General features: G+C 48.5%; 4 protein-coding genes across 4 annotated transcripts; 1 reads left to right on the forward strand and 3 right to left on the reverse strand.

Annotated features, from left to right (window-relative positions):
* Positions 1-1,370: 1,370 nt before the first annotated feature.
* Positions 1,371-4,134, forward strand: BP5553_03998 (uncharacterized protein; the record flags this gene model as incomplete). Its single annotated transcript, XM_032012621.1, has 4 exons — positions 1,371-1,517; positions 1,587-2,534; positions 2,571-2,780; positions 3,037-4,134. The coding sequence occupies 4 exons, from the start codon at positions 1,371-1,373 to the stop codon at positions 4,132-4,134; spliced, it is 2,403 nt and encodes an 800-aa protein (XP_031872314.1).
* A 708-nt stretch (positions 4,135-4,842) lies between these two features.
* Positions 4,843-9,621, reverse strand: BP5553_03999 (uncharacterized protein; the record flags this gene model as incomplete). The annotated part of the gene is made up of 5 exons (XM_032012622.1): positions 4,843-5,634; positions 5,686-7,008; positions 7,058-8,925; positions 8,998-9,378; positions 9,441-9,621. The coding sequence occupies 5 exons, from the start codon at positions 9,619-9,621 to the stop codon at positions 4,843-4,845; spliced, it is 4,545 nt and encodes a 1,514-aa protein (XP_031872315.1).
* A 784-nt stretch (positions 9,622-10,405) lies between these two features.
* On the reverse strand, positions 10,406-12,060 carry BP5553_04000 (uncharacterized protein; the record flags this gene model as incomplete). The annotated part of the gene is made up of 5 exons (XM_032012623.1): positions 10,406-10,681; positions 10,740-11,456; positions 11,514-11,822; positions 11,895-11,924; positions 11,986-12,060. 5 exons carry the CDS (start codon positions 12,058-12,060, stop codon positions 10,406-10,408), a joined length of 1,407 nt encoding a protein of 468 aa, XP_031872316.1.
* Positions 12,061-13,477: 1,417 nt separating this feature from the next.
* On the reverse strand, positions 13,478-15,700 carry BP5553_04001 (uncharacterized protein; the record flags this gene model as incomplete). Its single annotated transcript, XM_032012624.1, has 1 exon — positions 13,478-15,700. One exon carries the CDS (start codon positions 15,698-15,700, stop codon positions 13,478-13,480), a length of 2,223 nt encoding a protein of 740 aa, XP_031872317.1.
* Positions 15,701-18,184: the final 2,484 nt, after the last annotated feature.

Genomic DNA, 18,184 nt, shown 5'->3' on the forward strand with positions numbered 1-18,184 from the left:
TTGCAGTTTGGTGGCTTGGGCGCTATGCACAGAAGTGATGCTGACTTCAATGTGGTCGTATATGGTGTTGTATGTTTGGGGTTAAATTGTTTTGTGTGTGGTCAAATTTCGTATATTTTGACTTGGAAATGTTTTGAAGGAGTTTGGTTTGAGAACTGAAGGGTGATCGTGGAGAGCATTTGGAGATATCACGGCCCACTCCCTTTTTATATACCTATCTAGGCAGGTAGGGAATAACGGCCAGAGTCTTAGTATCAATCCAATCAAGAGGGGCGAATGGGCAACCAACATTGATTCAACAGCTGCGTGGGAGACTAATGGCACAGAAAAGATCCCATTAATTGTGTGAGTCTGATTCCCTCTACTTTGCATCCACTCATCTTGAGCCCAGGAACACCATTTTGACAGAGGGGTTAAGAACCAACTTAGCCTACTTGCACATGATATATAACCCGCATATCGCCGGTGTCTGTTTTAGATCGATTTCTCAATCTCACTCCGTCCTGACAAAATCCAGGTTAGCACAAACATCGCGTGAATAATGGCTAGGTAGAATATCTTGATCGTATATCACGGTATGTACATGAGCGATGAGGCTTTGAAGCGCGTGAACATTCCCTAGGGGACGGCCATGCTCCCAGCCATTCAGGACTTGAATAGGCTTCGCACCAACACCTTGGGCACAAGTTAGGTAGATAATTGTGCCCAGCAATGTTTCTATTCTGGCGCTTAGCAGGCAGATTCGAGGCTATTCTGGCGATATGCCTCGGCGTTGGTTGTTGGTTCCTATAGGCTATGATCCCTTCTTCTGGTACCTAGAGAGAGTGAGTACAATGACATCCCCGAATTGTTTTTTTAGGAGCACCTAGCCCTAGCATAGTGACGATCATGGCAGCCGGTGCCAAAAATCTACCAGCAAAATTGTGACTAAACCTTGTAGCAAAGCTGTATATAATATTACTTCGTAACTATTTGATTTGCTTCGAGGTCTCTGGCAACCAATCGTCTAAGAGTACGGGGTTTTGGCTAGGGCTTAAGAGGGGTTAGATAGGCCAATCTAGGCTAGTTTGGGGCCCCATGAAAGACTACCTAGGTACTTAAGGTCGTCACCTATATAAAGTACCTAGGTACCTATTATTGTGTCAACAACCTTCCCCGCCAACCTACCTACTTGGGTAGGTAGGTTATATACTGGCATGATTTCAGATTTTATTTCTCAAATGGCCACATTCCTCTTCTCGCAACCCATGCACGAAAGGTCTCCTTTCTCGCCAACCTCGAAGATCTTACTTTCGGCCCCTCCTATTTCCTCGTCACGGGCAGCGTTCCATACCTAGGTATATAAGGTACCCAGAGTCCCAGGCCTACCGATGCCTCTACACTCTCAATCCTCTCGTTTCTGGACTTGTTCCATTGCCGACTGCAGCAAACCAGCAGTAATTGACACTGGCCACTGTGAACGCTGCCAGTCGCACTTCTGCGTCCAGCACCGAGAGTCAGCCCAGCATACTTGCAAAGTAAGTGTTTTGTGATAGTTAGCCAGCCTACATCCACAGTGCCACCAGCTAACGTTTCTCATCCGGTAGCAGGAACCTCTTGACGACGCAGCCTGGGACGAAGCACAGACCAAAGAGCTCGAATCGCTCCGTGGAAATGTCAATGACAACCAGCTCTTGGAACTTGCTTCGAGGCTCAGAGGGGGCATTGGGTGTGCCTTTGATAGCTCGGATCATCTAGGACGCTCTCGCATGGGGGGGATGCATATCCACCTCCGCATCGTCTTTGTTGATGGTACTGTCTGGCTGGCACGAATCCCCCGTGTGAACTCAACATCGTTTGCAGACCACCTCCGCAACCAGATTCTCGAGAGTGAATGTGCCACTCTCAAGTGGCTCGAAAAAGTTCGCATTACTGCACCAAGACTTCACCACTATGGCCGTCAGAATGATGAGCTAAACCGTGTTGGCGTTGCATATATGCTCATTGATGAGCTTCCCGGCAAGCCTCTAACCCAACTGCAACCGTCGGAGCAAGAAAATCGCGGAGTCTATGCAGGCTTAGCAGAAATTCTCAGCACGCTGAGCAGTCACCCCTTTGAACAGATCGGATCTCTTGCATTCGATTCTCATGGCTCAATTCACGTTGGGACAGTTGCTGGTGATCGAACGGGGACACTGTCTCCCATCGGGCCCTTTTCCGGCGCCACCCAATATTACTCGAAATGGGCTGAAGAATACCTGAGATTGATTTCCGATCACCAGCTCTTCACAAACTATCCTGTCAATGCCTATCTAATTTTTAGGTATCTGCATAACCTAGCCATTGAAGGGAAGTTCAATGTCATTGACAGCTCCCTCGACCTTGGGCCATTCTATCTCAAACACATGGATGACAAAGGAGACCATATTCTCGTGGACGACAAATTTAATATTACTGGCATTATTGATTGGAGCTTTGCTAGAATTGTGCCCGCTTATGAGGCATTTGGCCCTTCACTTGTCACGGCAGAAATGAGTGATATATACGATGGCAATGTAAGAGCTAGTAGAAATGACAATATACTTTCCCAGGCGTTACGAGCCAACGGGAGTCACTTGACGCGTTTTGCGGATTCTACAGGCAGGGTCCGCCGTCTAACATTTGGTATGAATATGACCTGGGCAGAAGCGCTTCTCCTATTCAAGGGTATTATTACGGAATCCTGTGGTAGTACCGATGATTTCGAGTGGGAAACTTGGCGTAGAGATCGACTGGTTGAATGGGCCGATGATGGGAGGCTTGTTGTTCTTTTTCGTGAGGAGCAAGCAATCACATAACAGCTCTCTGAGCAAGTTCCTCGATTTGCTACCTGCTCTGTTGGACAGTGTGGCCTTCCATCTGCTCGTGGGAAAAGCTGTCCTTCATGCATGCGGCACCTCTGTGCGAAACATCAATCTCGCCGTTTTCATCTTTGCTTGCCAACTTCTGAGGTGGGTGGTATTCAGAGCTACTCCGAGTATTGATTCCAAAATCATTTCCTCTAACTAGTTGAAGCAGCTCGATGATGAAGCCTGGGGGAAGACAATCACCGATGAGATTACAGGGCTATTGGCAAAAATCAACGTTCAAGCACTTCGAGAAGTAGCAACTTCACTTAATACCGGCAAAGGTTGTACTTTTACGCCTGGACAGTACATAGGATCAGGTGCAATCATGGGGTGTGCGAACTACCATGCCTGGTTAACTTTCAATGATGGTGAGAAGTGGATCGTCCGAATTCCAAGGGTACCATTCAGCGATATTCCTTCGAAGTTGATAGAGTACCTGGTGGCTAGCGAATATGCCACTCTGAAGTTCCTCGAGATAACCAAGATACCTGCTGCAAAAGTCTTCGGATACGGTCTCGCTTCTGACCCCAATAATCTAGTGGGCGTTAGCTATTTGTTCATGGAAGCAATACCTGGGACGCCGTATCAAGCCCTCGATGCCAATCCGGAACAAAGAGAGCACGTACTGTCACAAGTTGCGGACATCTTGATTGAAATTAGCAAACACCCCTTCCAGACATCGGGGTCCCTCCTCCTCGATGATGGAAAGCTGGTTATGTCCGACGTTGCTAGCGATCGCTTCGTGAGTCTAGGTCAATACGGACCATACGATACCGCGCTCGACTACTTCACAAGTATAGCAGAACAACACCTTGATATTATTGCTGACGGACAGGAGTATTTCGAATATCCGAAGGAGGCATACTTGTTTTACCGAATCCTTCGAGACCAAGCGGCAGCGAAATTAGCTGCGAGACAGAAGTCAAATACATTCTACTTGAAGCATGTTGATGACAAAGGGGATCACATCCTTATCGACGAAAACTATAATATCACTGGTATCATCGACTGGCAGTTTACTCGCACCGTGCCTGCCTGCGAGGCTTTTGGCCCGTCACTCATAACAGCCAATCTCAACAACCTCTGTTCGAAGGATTGGGGACTTATGGATGACGATATGTTCTTAGCACGACAGTTAGAAACGAAAGGGAGCGCAGACTTAGCTAGCTATATGGGAGCAGACGAGTTGGCAAGGAGATTTATGATGTTCGGGCTTGCGAGTGGACTCTACCACAACGAGGTTTGGGGGTTCTTGAAGGGATTCTGAAGGGTTGCGGGAACGAGATTACTGATCTCGAAGATTGGGTCGCCAATGAATGGGAAGTTTGCAAAGATGATCCTCGTTGCGACAAGATCGAAGCTCTGATTATGGAACATACTCAAGGGCGTGTCGCTGATTAAGCTGAGCAGGTTCCGAGAAACAGTTGTACAGTATCAAAATATTAAATTCGAAGTTTATAAGAAATTGAAAACAAGACCCAGACACTTGTCGGCACCTCGACTTCAATATACACCTTACTTCGTTATTTCGAAGCGGTGTCAATACCTTATTGTCCTATCTCAACTTGGATGTCGCCAAGTAGTGAGCCATCTCAAAAACATTCCCTCCCTTCGATTTACTATAGGGAGTCACAAGGTGACCAATAACCCCTCTATACGTAAATAGGTTTTGAATCTTGACCTAGCCTCAGCTCAGCCGTTGATCCGTGGTAAACCATAACTCAAACAAATTACAGGGAGACCACTGAGGTTTATTTAAGTAATCAATGTCAATTGAGACTGCTATATCAGTATCTAAGCAAAGCAAAATAGTATCTTATGTAGACGCAACATAACCTGCAATACTCCCCCCAAAATTTAGGCGTATAACATTTAGCGATCTCCTGCCGATACTGGAAAACGTAAGCTCCATGATTGTTACATGCAAGGATCTCAGGAGAGAAAACCACAGCCTCCTCTTGATAATCTTAGACACCTAGTCTACAAAATCCACGAAATCTTTAAGTCCGTCGATAAGATCAGCATCGAACTCATCTACCCATGCTGGGATAGAGGATCCCTGGGGTGTGTGCTGAGCTCTCTCATCCCTCCTGACTCGGCGGTGCTTCACAATTTCCAAGTCTGGAGTTGGTGAGTGCTGCCTCTTCAAAATCAAATTGTCCGAGACGCCCAAACATTCATGCTGCGTCAGTAGCTCATTCGGTTCAGAACTTGATTGTTCCTTCTGCCCATCGTCATCTACCTCGAAAGCCTTAAAATCGAACGCCCTATCGGCGAAACTAGAAGTAAGCGTTGGAGTGGGGCCTCGAAGCATCATTGAATCACTAAGCCCAATCATGCCAGCTTCGAGACTTTCCAACGACCCATCTTGGAAGGAGGATGAGGGGTGATCATTTTGATTATACAAATCCCCCATCTCAAAGGGATCAGGGCTCTTACTTCCGCCCCGGAGAAGAGCAGAAGGAGAGGGGAAGCTGTCGTCTGAGATGCTGATGGATTCCAAGGAATCATCTCTGTTCTCGGTCCGAGATACAGGCGGAAGTTGTGCCGACTGGCTGCTTGCATATTGAAACTGAGGTTTCTGCTTTGGTAGCCGGAGAGCTTCATCTTCCTGAATCCCTGTATGCGGTTTGTGCAATCTGCGGTACTCTCTAGGAGCCAATTCCGGACTTGGTGTAGGGGAGACCTCACTTGATAGATCTATAACTTCCATATCGTCCAAGTCTAGGTCTTGGAAGCCGGCCTTCTTGAGTCTAAGTTTAGAAGGCTATGGTTGGTCAGCAAATAGCCGATCAGTTGTCACTTATGGATGACTGACATTGGATCTTTCTTTGATTCCTTTAGAATTAGACCCGGATGCTTTGGAGTCCTTGGTTTTCGCCCTTGGGGGCTTATCAATGCCCTCGTGACAACATCTATGCCTGCATGGTTTGCCATTTTTGAGTAGGTTCGCCGCATGGCATGCGTGCTTGCAAGTCCATTTACCATTTGGCATCTGAACTGATTTAAATACCTGCAGGGTTGTCGACTTCGTTGGATCTGAGGGGCGAGGACTAACGTCAGAATCATCATCGATATCTACAAATCCGTCAAAGTCGTCCATCGCAACTTTCTCAATACTTGTCACAGCCGCAAGCATCTCGTCGTCATCAATATCATCCCCACCAAATTCATCTCCCTTGCTAGATCCCTTACCATATGAGCTCCTCCTAGAGTTCTTTCTTTGCGTGTGGGACTCTTCGGCACGTGTTTGCACCGGAAATTCCGATGGTGGAATATTAGGCTCGAGCATACTTGACTGAACAGTTCCCACGATACTGTCACAAGCAATATAGCATTTGATCTCAATATCGGGACCAGATAACTCCACAGTAAATTTAAGCTCACAGCATTCCTCCAGCTGCTGCATGCGGCCCCGCCAAAAGTGCGCCAGGACGCCATCGGAGGTCTCAGCGGTAAAGGTCAACGAAGGTTTTTTTCCATCCCATACCGGGACTTTGGCATTAGCATAACGGAGCTGAATCTTGACATTGACACTTGGCTTGCCCCCCGACTTGGTAGCTGTTCTCCCAGTAACTTCCGAGGTCAGAGACAGGCGAGGAAATCCCACTAGCAACTGGAGCGTATTCTTGCCAAAAGGTGGATTTTTGCTTAGGATCCGTTCGATACTTGCAGTATCTAGGCTTGCAAGCTTCTCAATACTGTTGATGTTGTTGCTGATCAATTTTTTGACCGTAACAGGACCAAACTGTGGAATTTGTCGAAGTTGGAGGTTGGAATTCTCCCAGAATCCTGCGGCGAGACTTCTGGCGAGCCCAAGAGCATGGCGCGTCGATATTGCATCACAATCCACAGCCTTGCAATCAATTACACACCGAATAAGGCGTTGGATTCTATCAAATATTATATTCTTCTCGGTCGTGAACTGCCTCTTCAGGACAGCGAACCCCTTCTCATTAGGGTGCTCCACGCCACCGAGCTGGACCTGAACCAGCAAGGATATCTTATGAGCTGTGGTAGAAATATTTTCTTTGATAGGATATTTGAGAAATGGAGACTTGTTGAATTCTCGGAGGCATGCTCTCTGATTCGGTTTCATCCGAACGTCCTTGAATTCAGCCGCCTGGCACATAATGCTAAGCTAAGAGGGTCAGCACCAGATTCCGATGCTTTAGACTTCTCAAACTCACTATCTGCTCAGTGTTTGCATGCTTGGGTATACTCAAAAGCAGTTTCATGGTGACAAACTGTACCATGTAACGAGACATGGCCTCTCCATACTCCGTACACTTGATTTGGTGCTCACAAGTGACAAGATCGTGTTCCTGGAGAAGTTTAATATCCCTCTCACACACTAGCTTAAGCCGTTGATCAATATCCCCACTAGGAAGTATACCGTCGATCTTATAATAGCCTGGGTTTTGTCTCATGCGAACTGCAAGAAACGTGCCTTCGAGCCAGAATTTTGCCGTTTCGAGACTATTAACTGTTCGGAGACTGATTTCGGAGTTCAAGTGCTCGATGAGGTGGAGATGAAGACTGCTTTCAAGAATGTCCTGGCCAGATATCATTAACTCATATCGCTGCTTGTTTTCTGATTTTGTCATAATGACCGCAACCGCACTATCTTCGAATTGAGGTCTCCCAGCTCGTCCAAGCATCTGCATGACCTCTAGATCGCAATACTCAGTAGCAAGGCCGGTCTGATACCCGATAGTGCCTTTCAAAACTACGAGGTGACAGGGAAGATTGACCCCCACGGCCAGGGTCGAGGTGCAACAAATAAGGCTAATGTCCCCTTTCAGGAAACCACTTTCAACGGCCTGGCGATCATGGGGCGCAAGACCAGCATGATGGAAGGCTACTCCGCATGCAATAAGATCTTGCAATTCCTTGCTACCCACCACAATCTGTTGCCTGGGAGCAGGCCATGCACGGTCCGTAGCTGTTTTCCTAGTCCACCAGTCGGCTAACATGGTAGCAGTCGTCTCGCAGGATTTTCTGGTGAAGCAAAATACCATGATTGGTTTCTTTTGTGTATGCTTCTCAATCAGACTTGGTAGCTTTCCATCTAGGTGCTTTTCAAAAGCAAAATCGTTCATATTACTCTCAAATCCATAGACGTGCTTTTGAAGCTTGACTGGGCGGAAGTTTTCCCCAAATGTTTGCCGATGAGCTGGAAGTTGTTGATTTGTATGGTCCCTTCCAAGCCATACCGCAATGTCCTCCGAGTTCGGGATTGTGGCACTCAGTGCAACGAAGCGTACATTAGCTCCTATGGACTTCATGCGGGAAACAACGGCCTCCAACGTTGCACCCCGAACCTCCTTCAGAATATGAACCTCATCGATGAGAAACAATTTTACCATCTGGACCAATTTGTGATGATCTGCCCACTTTCGGGTGATACTATCCCACTTCTCTGGCGTGGTCACAATTATAGAGGCAGCCCGAACTCTGGCCATCTCTGCTTGACTTGTATCTCCGGTTAACTCAGCACACGGGAGGTTCAAATGACTGAACTTTTTGTTCCAGTCCCTAAAGCGCTCGGAACAGAGGGATTTTGTAGGGGCTTGATAGACAATCTTGAATTGCCCGGAGCTGTTTCCTTCAACGGCTCTACATATGGCGAGTTCAAGAAGGGCAGTCTTACCGCTGCCAGTTGGAGCTGCGACGACCACATTATCGTTGGTTTTATAGATATGTGCAAAACATTTTGATTGCACAGCATTGAATAGCTCGTAAGGGAAAATTTGACGAAACCGATCGGGAAGTTCATGTGGAGAAATGAGCTGAATTCCATGAGCCATAGGTGGTGCATGTTCGAGAAGGGAGGTATGGGGTGTGCGCTTAACTGGGGCAGTAGTCTGATTTTGAGGGGTCCTAGGCTCGGCAAGCTGTTCGTCCAAGCTATTCTGCACGACTGGGGGTCGTGCTACAGTAGCGGCACGGTTTGCAGTTCTACGCAAACTCACTCTAGTAGTAGGGCTGGAGTATTGACCGAACGGAGACGAACTTGTCGAAGGCTGTTGAGCTTCGGGGCTGTACGCAAAATCACCTATAGATATCAGCATCCTTGAACTGAGCTCATCTACCAATAGCTAACAGTATTAAATACATTTTGGCTTACTCAAGTTGAAGGGTGGTGTAACCTGTTGCTTCTGGGGCTGTAATGGATTTGATGTGTATGCTTGGGATTGGCGAGAAAAGGTTATCGGCTCTGGTTCATAGTCCGAGCGTGCAATTTGGCTCTGCATCAACATTGAGCCAACTAGCTGATCAAGTCTATCGACCGGCGGGGCGTTTGATGGTCGTAGTAGTGGCCCCTGACCAAAAGGCATGTCCTGACGAAGGTTCTGTGTGAATTTGAAATGGTCATTATGGTTGTTAATAGTCCTGGATTCTGTGTCTAACCGGCTGGATAAATTTCGAGGCCCGAGAGAAATCCTTTCTGTGTGTGTGCTTTGTGGCGGCACCGGTTGATGAGGAGGGTTGAATCGGCTTCCAACTACTGTTCAGAATCATCATTAGAGACCCCATTATACATATAGAGTCAGGAAGAGAGGGACTGACCAGGCCCATTGAAACTAGATTGCCCAGGGGCTGGGTGTCGAGGTGCAGGCCCAAACCGCCAACCAGCAGATTGAGGTTCAGGAGCTTGAAAACTGAAGGCCATGCCACGCTGATCTTGGCCCTGAAGACCTTGGGCGCTGTCGAGAAATCGCTGAAGATCAGGGTTGATTCCTCGGTCCATCTTGAAGCTTGGGGGGAATAGTATTGGAAGGTAATTGGAATGAGGGGATGGAGTTCCCAATTCCCACGAAGAGTTAGGCCTTGCACGACTCAATTATCTACCCCAGGTCATGGCAACGCAGCCATTTTTGAAGGTTGTCATTGAAAGTAATAGTATAGAAAAAGGGGACAGTTTCGAAAGGTGGAAGTCGACTTAAACGGTGCAGGCCAGGAGAAGAAGGAGGTCTGCCAGAGCACGTGATTGCGCCCCTTTCTCGGAACACAGCAAAATCACAAATAATACCTTAGTTGAGGATATAAAGACTAGAGAGCATCTCGATAATTCCTCACTAGAGGTAGAGTAATGCATTCCACGCGATATTATAAATCATGCGCTCTCGAAAGACCTCGAGATCCCCTCGATACAGAGTAGAAAATAGAATAGATGGAATGGAATGTGTTTAGGTATGTTGAAAAAGTGGCCTAGACCTATCTTTTCTTCTCTTCTACGTACCTAAATAACAAGTCGTGCACCTTCTCCCATATTTACCTATGTTTGGATATTCCACCACCGCCACCATGTAATAAAACCCGAAAATTGATCATGCCCAACACCCGGAATGTTTTCCCAGCCATTTAAGAACGCCCCAAGGGTCTGGGTATGCCCCATCCGCAACGATATTTATGCCGCCACGCCCGTCATCTCATCTTGGTATGTCCCTTTATTGTATGTGTTGTATGTTGTACACCAGTGTTCCTGTTGATATTCGCTCCTCAAAACACTATCCCACCGCCAAATTCTCTCTTCAATCATCTCTTTTGATCTTTCCCCTCGAGGAACCTACACGCGAATGGTGTCTCAGGGGACTCGAAGGTCTGGAAGTCGATAGACCGGCACTCTTTAGGTTTTCCAACGGATCCAATTTCGGTCTCTCCACCTCAAGATATCGCGGCGTATATCCATCATCGATAGTTGTCTTCTCGTAACTTGCAATATTTATCGGAGGGGGGCGTCTTCGGGTCCGATCGTTGCTGCTGTAGAGATATGTTGCTATCATGACCACTGCTGTGCCAAAGAGGAACTATTATTCGGTATATTAGTACGAGATAATATGCGCATGAAGAAGGAGAAAGACTTACAGTGAAGGTAACAGTAAAATCAAAGAACCAGACGCTAAACAGAAAACTGAAAATAATAGAAAAGGAGGTCGCAAAATTCTTCGCGATATTATCGGCATAGTTGATGCACATGGCAACCAACACGCCCCCGAAAGCCTGGAATATAATAGCGGTCCAAACAACCCAGTTGTATCCCACGAAGAAGCCATTCTTTGCGATTCCCTCCCCATCCTTCAGGATAACGCCGAATATCAGGGCCGGGAACAACGAGTAGAATGAGAGCTGTACATTGCGTGTCCAGACCGTGACATGTGTTGTGGATTCCTTGAGCACCTTTTCGAAGTATACCCCAGTTAATCCGCTGATGACAGCCGCGCACAAGACTGCAGATAGCCCAATGGAGTAATTCATGAGAGGCTTCGTCATGCCCAAGTCTTCCTGTATCCCCTCGTATGTTGCTGAGCGTTTCGTAAGGCCTTCGGAGAATTCCTCCATACCTCGTCTGGTGAGCTCTCGCGCTACGTCAACGGCGCCATTGCTAATTTGTCCCAATTCGTGGAAAGACCGGGGGAAGTAGAATCGTGATTCGGAATCCCTGATAGAAGCATATGCTGAGGAATCTTGTGAGGGAAGTTGGACAACGGCAACTCCGACTGTGAGGAGGACAAGGGCAATCCACCGTTTCGACGAAAGAGCCCTGCCTAGCATCGTAACGCTGAAAATCGCCGTTGTGAGGATCTGCAGGATTATCAGCATACTCCTAAAATTCCCCGTCAAAGGGAAGGAAAATCTTACCTTCAGCTGATATAGGATCTGAAAATGCACGGCGTCTAAATTGCTCACACCAACATACTGCAGTGAATTCTGCAGCGTGTATAGCGTCGCTGGAAGAGCCAACTTCCACCCATCTCCTGAAAACACAGATGTATAAAGCTGCTCGAAAAGGACTGTGGCCGGTGTCGACGGAGGAAGTGTTCTCGAGATATCGTACAGTGCGATCGACAAAGAAACCGCAAGTTTTATAACCTCGTTAAGGAACACGGCAGTCGATGTATAGTACCGATTCCCGCCTGTAGAGGGCATTATCCGGGAGTAATGCATTATCTATAATAATTGTCAACTCTACGCACTCCTTTCCATCCCAGCTTGTTCTCATCTCGAATTCGGGCTACTAACGAGTATGAGGGCAGAATTTTGGAAGGTAAGCTGCGCAATCCGTTAGCTAAAGCTCAATTTACGTCGGGGGCACGGTAATAGGGGTTCCTACCGTCACCAAAGACACCAGCTTCAATGGCACGCCCATGACGCTGGGCGTGCTCTTCGGCGCGTCCCCCTTCGCCATGCTGGAGCTGCCCCTGACTTAGTCCACCAAAGGAGATGCGGTTCACAGCAAGCGCTTGTTCTCTGCAAGACGCGTCTTCTTAATATCGAATTTAGAATATTGTTGACGAGCAAAGGAGCGGGGGGGAAGGAATGTCGCGATATGCTAGAACTGGAAATGAGCGGAGTGAGGAGTAGGAGATCTGAAGGAGATATGAAGGAAAATGTCTCGAAGTGCTGCAGGGTGATCTGTGGTGTTGGACCTATTCTAGCCTAGACTGGGGGTTGGACGTCCCTCATCCACAGGCGGTCTGTCTCGCGAAGTCGCGTTACTGGGCAGCTGGACATCCTGGGGCTGATACAAGTATCAGTGTACAATGTTGGCGCTGCCACCGATCCTACTTCGTAGAAATCCCGTCACCAAAGGTTCGCTCTTTGATATCAAATATACATTATTCCAATAAAACTATCCCACCCTTTCTTCCTTTTCCCTCTCCATAATCACAAAAGCTCTCTCTCTCAAAAGAAGACTCCCTTTGGGCACCTACTTCCTACAATAGGTATCCTTGGCCCCCCGAACGTGGACCAATAAACCACACCGCCATTAAGAGCGTCACGTTTCCAACAAATAGTGCGGTCCAGTCCCCAGTTTTTGGGGAGCAGATCATCTGCGCACTGCAAATCTTCAGCCACTTATTCATCACGTTGACCTTAAACATCACGAGAGGTCGCCTGCAACCAATAGCTCTTAAGGCTGGAATTAAGCCACCTGCATCGGCTCCGCTAGCTATTTACCCCTCCTACAATTAAACTTCCTTTGTGCGAACGCTATATTGTGGGTGGTGTTGGACAAGTAAGAGCTAAATGCCGAGAATTTGCTCCTCTTTTATTGAGAAGAGGGGCTATACCTAATTATCATACAGATCTAGCATGTGACTTTGTACCCTATGAATCTACATAGGTACCTTAGCTACCTATACCTCGTCTAGAGATTATTAGTATATCTATCCTCTTTCGCGTAACCAGTAACCACCTATCTTAGACGTCTCTTTTGTATCTAAGGCCACATATATAGGTATTTATTATTGTAAAAGAAGCCCTAGCACAAGATTTTAGAAAGTCGAACAAGTATCTCTTAACTGCTAAACCAAAGCTATTATTAAATGTACATTCTCTATATGAGCCTATTACTGTATCGTCTCCACATTAATAACGCCGTATCTCATGCGAACCCAACCAACCCTCTCTCTCAATCAGGTCCCGCGAAGAGAAATGCCTATACATAAAAATAAGAGAAGATATGGGTATAAATGCAAGCCCACGCTAGATCCAACAAATGAAACCCCTCCGTGCCGTCATGACCAACCCTACTCACAAAGGAAAACGTATTGTACAGGTCCCCTCGGAGACCCTATTATTCTATCATCTTCTGAGGAGTTTTACATATCCCATGCAACCTCTGCCTCATCCTCATCCAACAAGAAATCCCCTGAATTGGCAAGTTTTGGGTCCTCGACGAATCTCACTCCCATATTCCGTCTTTTCCCCGCTACTTGACGATGTTCTGAAGTGGATCGGTCAACCTTGAAACCACCCACTCCGACCGCGCTCAATCTGGCCCCAGAAGGCGGAGTTTTTGGTGAAGCTTTTACACTTCTTATCCTCGGCGATAGTGCCGAATCTGGCCTGGCTTGCTCTTTTGGCGGAGGCGCCCAACTGGTCCTCGGCGTGGAATCTTCATCAGATCCGAAGGTCAAGAAGTCGCTTAGGTCAGGGGAGGGTTCTGACATGTCAATATGCTGAGAATCGGAGAGCGGAGTATCAAGATAAAGAAGAACTTTTTGTCGTTCCGTTGAAATGCCACGAATAGTCCCCGCAGACGATGCTTCTGATTGTCTTGAAGCATGTCTCTGCTGGTGGGAATTGCGAGGTGGAGATTTAGCGATCTCATGCTCCTCGATTATCTTTTCCCGCATGCGTGCCCTCTTTTGCCGCAAGGCCTCTAGTAGGGCTTCTTCCTGCTTGGTCACAGCCATAAACCGACTACTAGGGACCGACTCGCCGTGGAAATCGGAGGAAGCAGGTGATTGAGGCGGCGTTGGTTGTTGAGAAGATCTTGCCGATGTGACGGACATTGTTCTCGAGGGTTTCTTCTCTCTCACGGACGGCGATCGATAATCTTGCCGACGACTAGAAGATAACCGAAGAGAAGATACATCGTTGGGGGTGGACGTTGGAGGTGTTAAGGGGTTATATAAAGATGGGTTTTCTGGAGCGCTGAGGAAAGTTCTTCCTTGAGGAGCACCGGTTGCTCTCCTCGATTCATGCCTTCTTGGTGATGGCATCGGCGGTGGCTGTGAAGAACGGGGAGGGCTCTTCCTCGTCCCGTGAGATGACCCATCAACTTCTCTTGAAGACTGTCGGTTCTCTTCCCAAGCATCATCTTCAGAATCAGACGACAAAGAGAGCACACTTTTTAGCTTGAGATCAGTGTTGGAGATGGCACTCCCGCTTGTGTGGCGAGATGTCTTAGTATTCCGGCTGGAAATGCTAGCAGCACTCGAAGATTCCCCTCGGTGCATGATCATACTCGCTCGTACGTTCTTCCACGAAAATTGCTCCTTTTCAACTGTTGGGCTCAGATGATTCCCATATGAACCAGGTGTAGCATTACTAGTTTCATGGATGGCATCCGATTCGGGAATGCGGTCCATCCGCGGGGAACGAGCTGGCATTTGCTCATAATGGTCGTATAGGTTGGCCAGCGTCCCGTTGGTTTGACGTTGCCGTGGGTCATGAGATTTGGTAGAATGGATGCTGTGCTTCTGCGATTGCAACGACTCCTTTGACCTCGATTTGGACAACTTGCGCCGGCCGGTACTTGCCGGCGTGGTCGATGGTGACATATTTACCGATTTGGCGTCCGATGAGCTACTGCCACGCCTGTGCGGCTTGGGAAACAGCATGGACAGATCTAGTTTCGCAGGCTTTTTCCGGGATTCTTTATCCCGGGAATTATCGTGGTAATAGTCGCGCTGTTTGTTGGAAGTGTTCTGGCCCTTAGCATAGTTGTTGTACGGATCGAGAGCCATCTCGACTTGTAGTAGTGGGCTTCGCTGAGCCACCGGGCTTTGGCCTTTCCTTAACGCAAGATCTCGTGCAGATGATGCCGAGGTTTGCTGAGATATCAACAACGGAGACTTTTGGCGATCGTAGTGCGACTTCAAGGTAGACGACGAATCCTCATTCCGCAACCGCCTCGCCCCAGTTGATGCGGCGGTCGTCCCATCGTCACCACCATATGTTTGTCCGAGCAAGGTCGACGACGGCTTCCCTCGTAACCGTTGACTCCTTGGAAATACGCCCGACTCATGTTCCGAGAGATCAGTGTAGGATCCAGTAACGCTTGAACTCTCGTTCATCGATTGTGTTGATTCCGAGATGGAAATGCTCATGCGGCTCGACTTGGAACTGGAATACCTCGACAAGACCTCATCAGACTGCGGGTTCACACTGAAATCGTCAGTGCCCAGTATTCGGTGTGCCTTGGAGAGATTTCGTGATGAGGGCGCGGGTGACTTTGCAGGTGGGTTCTCCGTTTCCTTGTCCTTGGTGCGTTTCCGGCCCGGGATTGGGAAGGAGAATTTGGAAGTTCGGCCCATCGTTCCTAACAGGCGTTCAAAGCGGTGGTAACAGCAGCCGATTGACACAAGCACAACAAAAGCGCCAATTGACAATTGAGAGTGACAGAGAGTTGGCGCAGGCCAGATAGGTATATACTGGAAGCTTGCTACCGCGGCATATTTTCCGCAACCGTCCGCTTTTCCCGTTGAAGCGCGTTTCAGCAGGAAGTCGACAGCCAGCAGAGGCAATAGGCCAGAGAAACGACGGCGGCCAAGACTGGTTCTCGTGGTGGTGTCACGCTCGCGCGAGTTTCGTCAGGTACGGCCGGGTTGTAGATGTCGATTATTGTTGCTGATGTCGATAGGAGAGGCTGCTGGCGTTTCCAAAAGCCACCACCGAAGAGGGCGGAGAAGGGATGTGGAAGATGGAAGCAGCACAGGAACGTCGACAGGTCGGATCTCAGTAGAACGAACGCTCGAGCCTCGGACTGGTTATTTGATGTTCGACGACGACGCCAGCAGGAGATTGGAGCATGGCCGGAGCGTGGAGCGGGCGTGGGCACTACAGCGACTACACCGTGGTACTACTTCGTACCGAGTCTAGCAGTCTTGATAGTCGACTTTGTAGTATTGTACACAGTCCACACCACACCCAAGTAGCCTACTCCGGACTCTGTAGTCGCTGGAGTGGATCGTTGCAGAGTGTGGCAGAGGGCCGGGCGGCGGTGGCAGACGGTGGCAGCGCGCGGGCAAGAGCAGCATCGATTGGGCAATTCCGGGTGGGAACAGAGCTGAGACGCGGGTAAGTGGTTTGACGCATCAAAGTCGTATTCCGTCGCAGTGACCCGCAGCTGTGCGTGAGGGCTTGAGGCTTGAAGAGGCCGAGGGGTCCAGGATAATGTTGGGGGTGGTTAGGGGGTGGTTAGGGGGGGATGTTGGTGCTAACTTGGTGGTGGTGATGGTGGTGGTAACGGTAACGGTGATGGTGGTGATGACGGTGGTGCTACCCAGGGAAGTTCGTTCTGGCAGAGGGTTCAGGGCCCCAGGGAGGCTCTCAGGGGGGGTTTGCTCAGGGGACTCAGGCACTCAGGGACACGCAGGGACACTCGCTCAGGGGAAAACTCACAACAGAGCGGGCATAGCGGGCACACTAAACCGACAACGGGAAGATGGCCTCAGGGGGCTATCTACGCTGGGGGAAACGATCAGCGATCCACGATCAGCAATCAGTGGTCAGTGATCAACTGATCTGCTTTCAGTAGTAGTGACGCTGCTCCAGCGCTTACTACATACTAGGCCCCCTATCAGCACTATACCGTACATAGCTATGGCAATATGCTATGGAATTGTGGTATATTGTTTGTATTATTATATTGGTATTGTATCATAATCGTACTGTGCATGTACATGCTGCAGGTCCTTATTGACGTACAGGACTTGGAGTAGGACTTCGCTCGTAGTGGGTACAAACTCCAAAGTGTAGGCACATTGTGAGTGCTTCAAACACTACCCCGTAAAGTGCTCCGCCACTCACTGCGGGCAAACAGATTACTGCCAAAATCCTCCTCAGTACGGTGCAGCATATAAAGTGTTTAAATCAACTACGGATACCTGCATTTGCAATTGCCTCCGCATTTGCAGATGCAGATGCTGATGCAGATGCACCTCCTTCCTACGTCTCGTAGCGTTCTGCACTGCTGCTCCACCACCACCTGCAACTCCTGAGCTCCTCCGTCAAGGGCTCAACCCACCCCGGGATGATCGTATTGCTCACAACGAAACATTATTTGGTTCTTATTTTTTTGCATTTTTAGTTGAATCCAATCCAATGGTCGAGCTCCACGCAGCCCACGTTAGGGCTTCCAAAAACAAACGAGTCATAAAAACAACTAAAAATCCCACCCTGGGGCCTGGAATGACATGCTTCTCCCCCCTATCTCCATGTCGAATCTCCGCCAAGCGCCTCCTGAGAAATTGCGAGAGCCAAATTGCCAAGTCCGCCGACGCAATGGAGTACGTACGGGGGTACAGAAGTACATAGCAGAGTTGCAAGAGCCTCAGAAAGTTGCAAACCCACCTTTGCTTTTCGATTCCGGTGCAGCTGGACCGAGACCGGGAACAAAGTCCAAGACTTCCCCCCAACATCGTTGAAGCGGGACTCTACTTCGTGATAATCGCCAGATTCGCAGATCAGTTTGTCTTGCGGCCTAGCTCAGCCCGCTAGGAAATTCTTCTCCGAACTGCGGAGAAATCTTAAAAGGCACATGCCACTCGGAACTGCTTCCTTCGTATACATAAGCGCCAAAAGGAGAACATCCCGTCAAGAGATGTACAAGTACAGTGTATGTATGTACGTACATGTACATGTGTTATTATTCGTACGGTGTAACAGTATAGCCGTGTAACTTATTAAACTGAACTATCGGAATCCGGCCCCCAGCTCCCACTATCGATCGACGGCAAACGGAGATATCCACCTAGGCCACAACCCGCCTCTCCAAAACAAACCAAAGGATAGATCAG

The sequence above is a fragment of the Venustampulla echinocandica genome, assembly GCF_003357145.1.
Source record: "Venustampulla echinocandica strain BP 5553 chromosome Unknown scaffold_1, whole genome shotgun sequence".
Lineage (NCBI taxonomy): Eukaryota > Fungi > Ascomycota > Leotiomycetes > Helotiales > Pleuroascaceae > Venustampulla > Venustampulla echinocandica.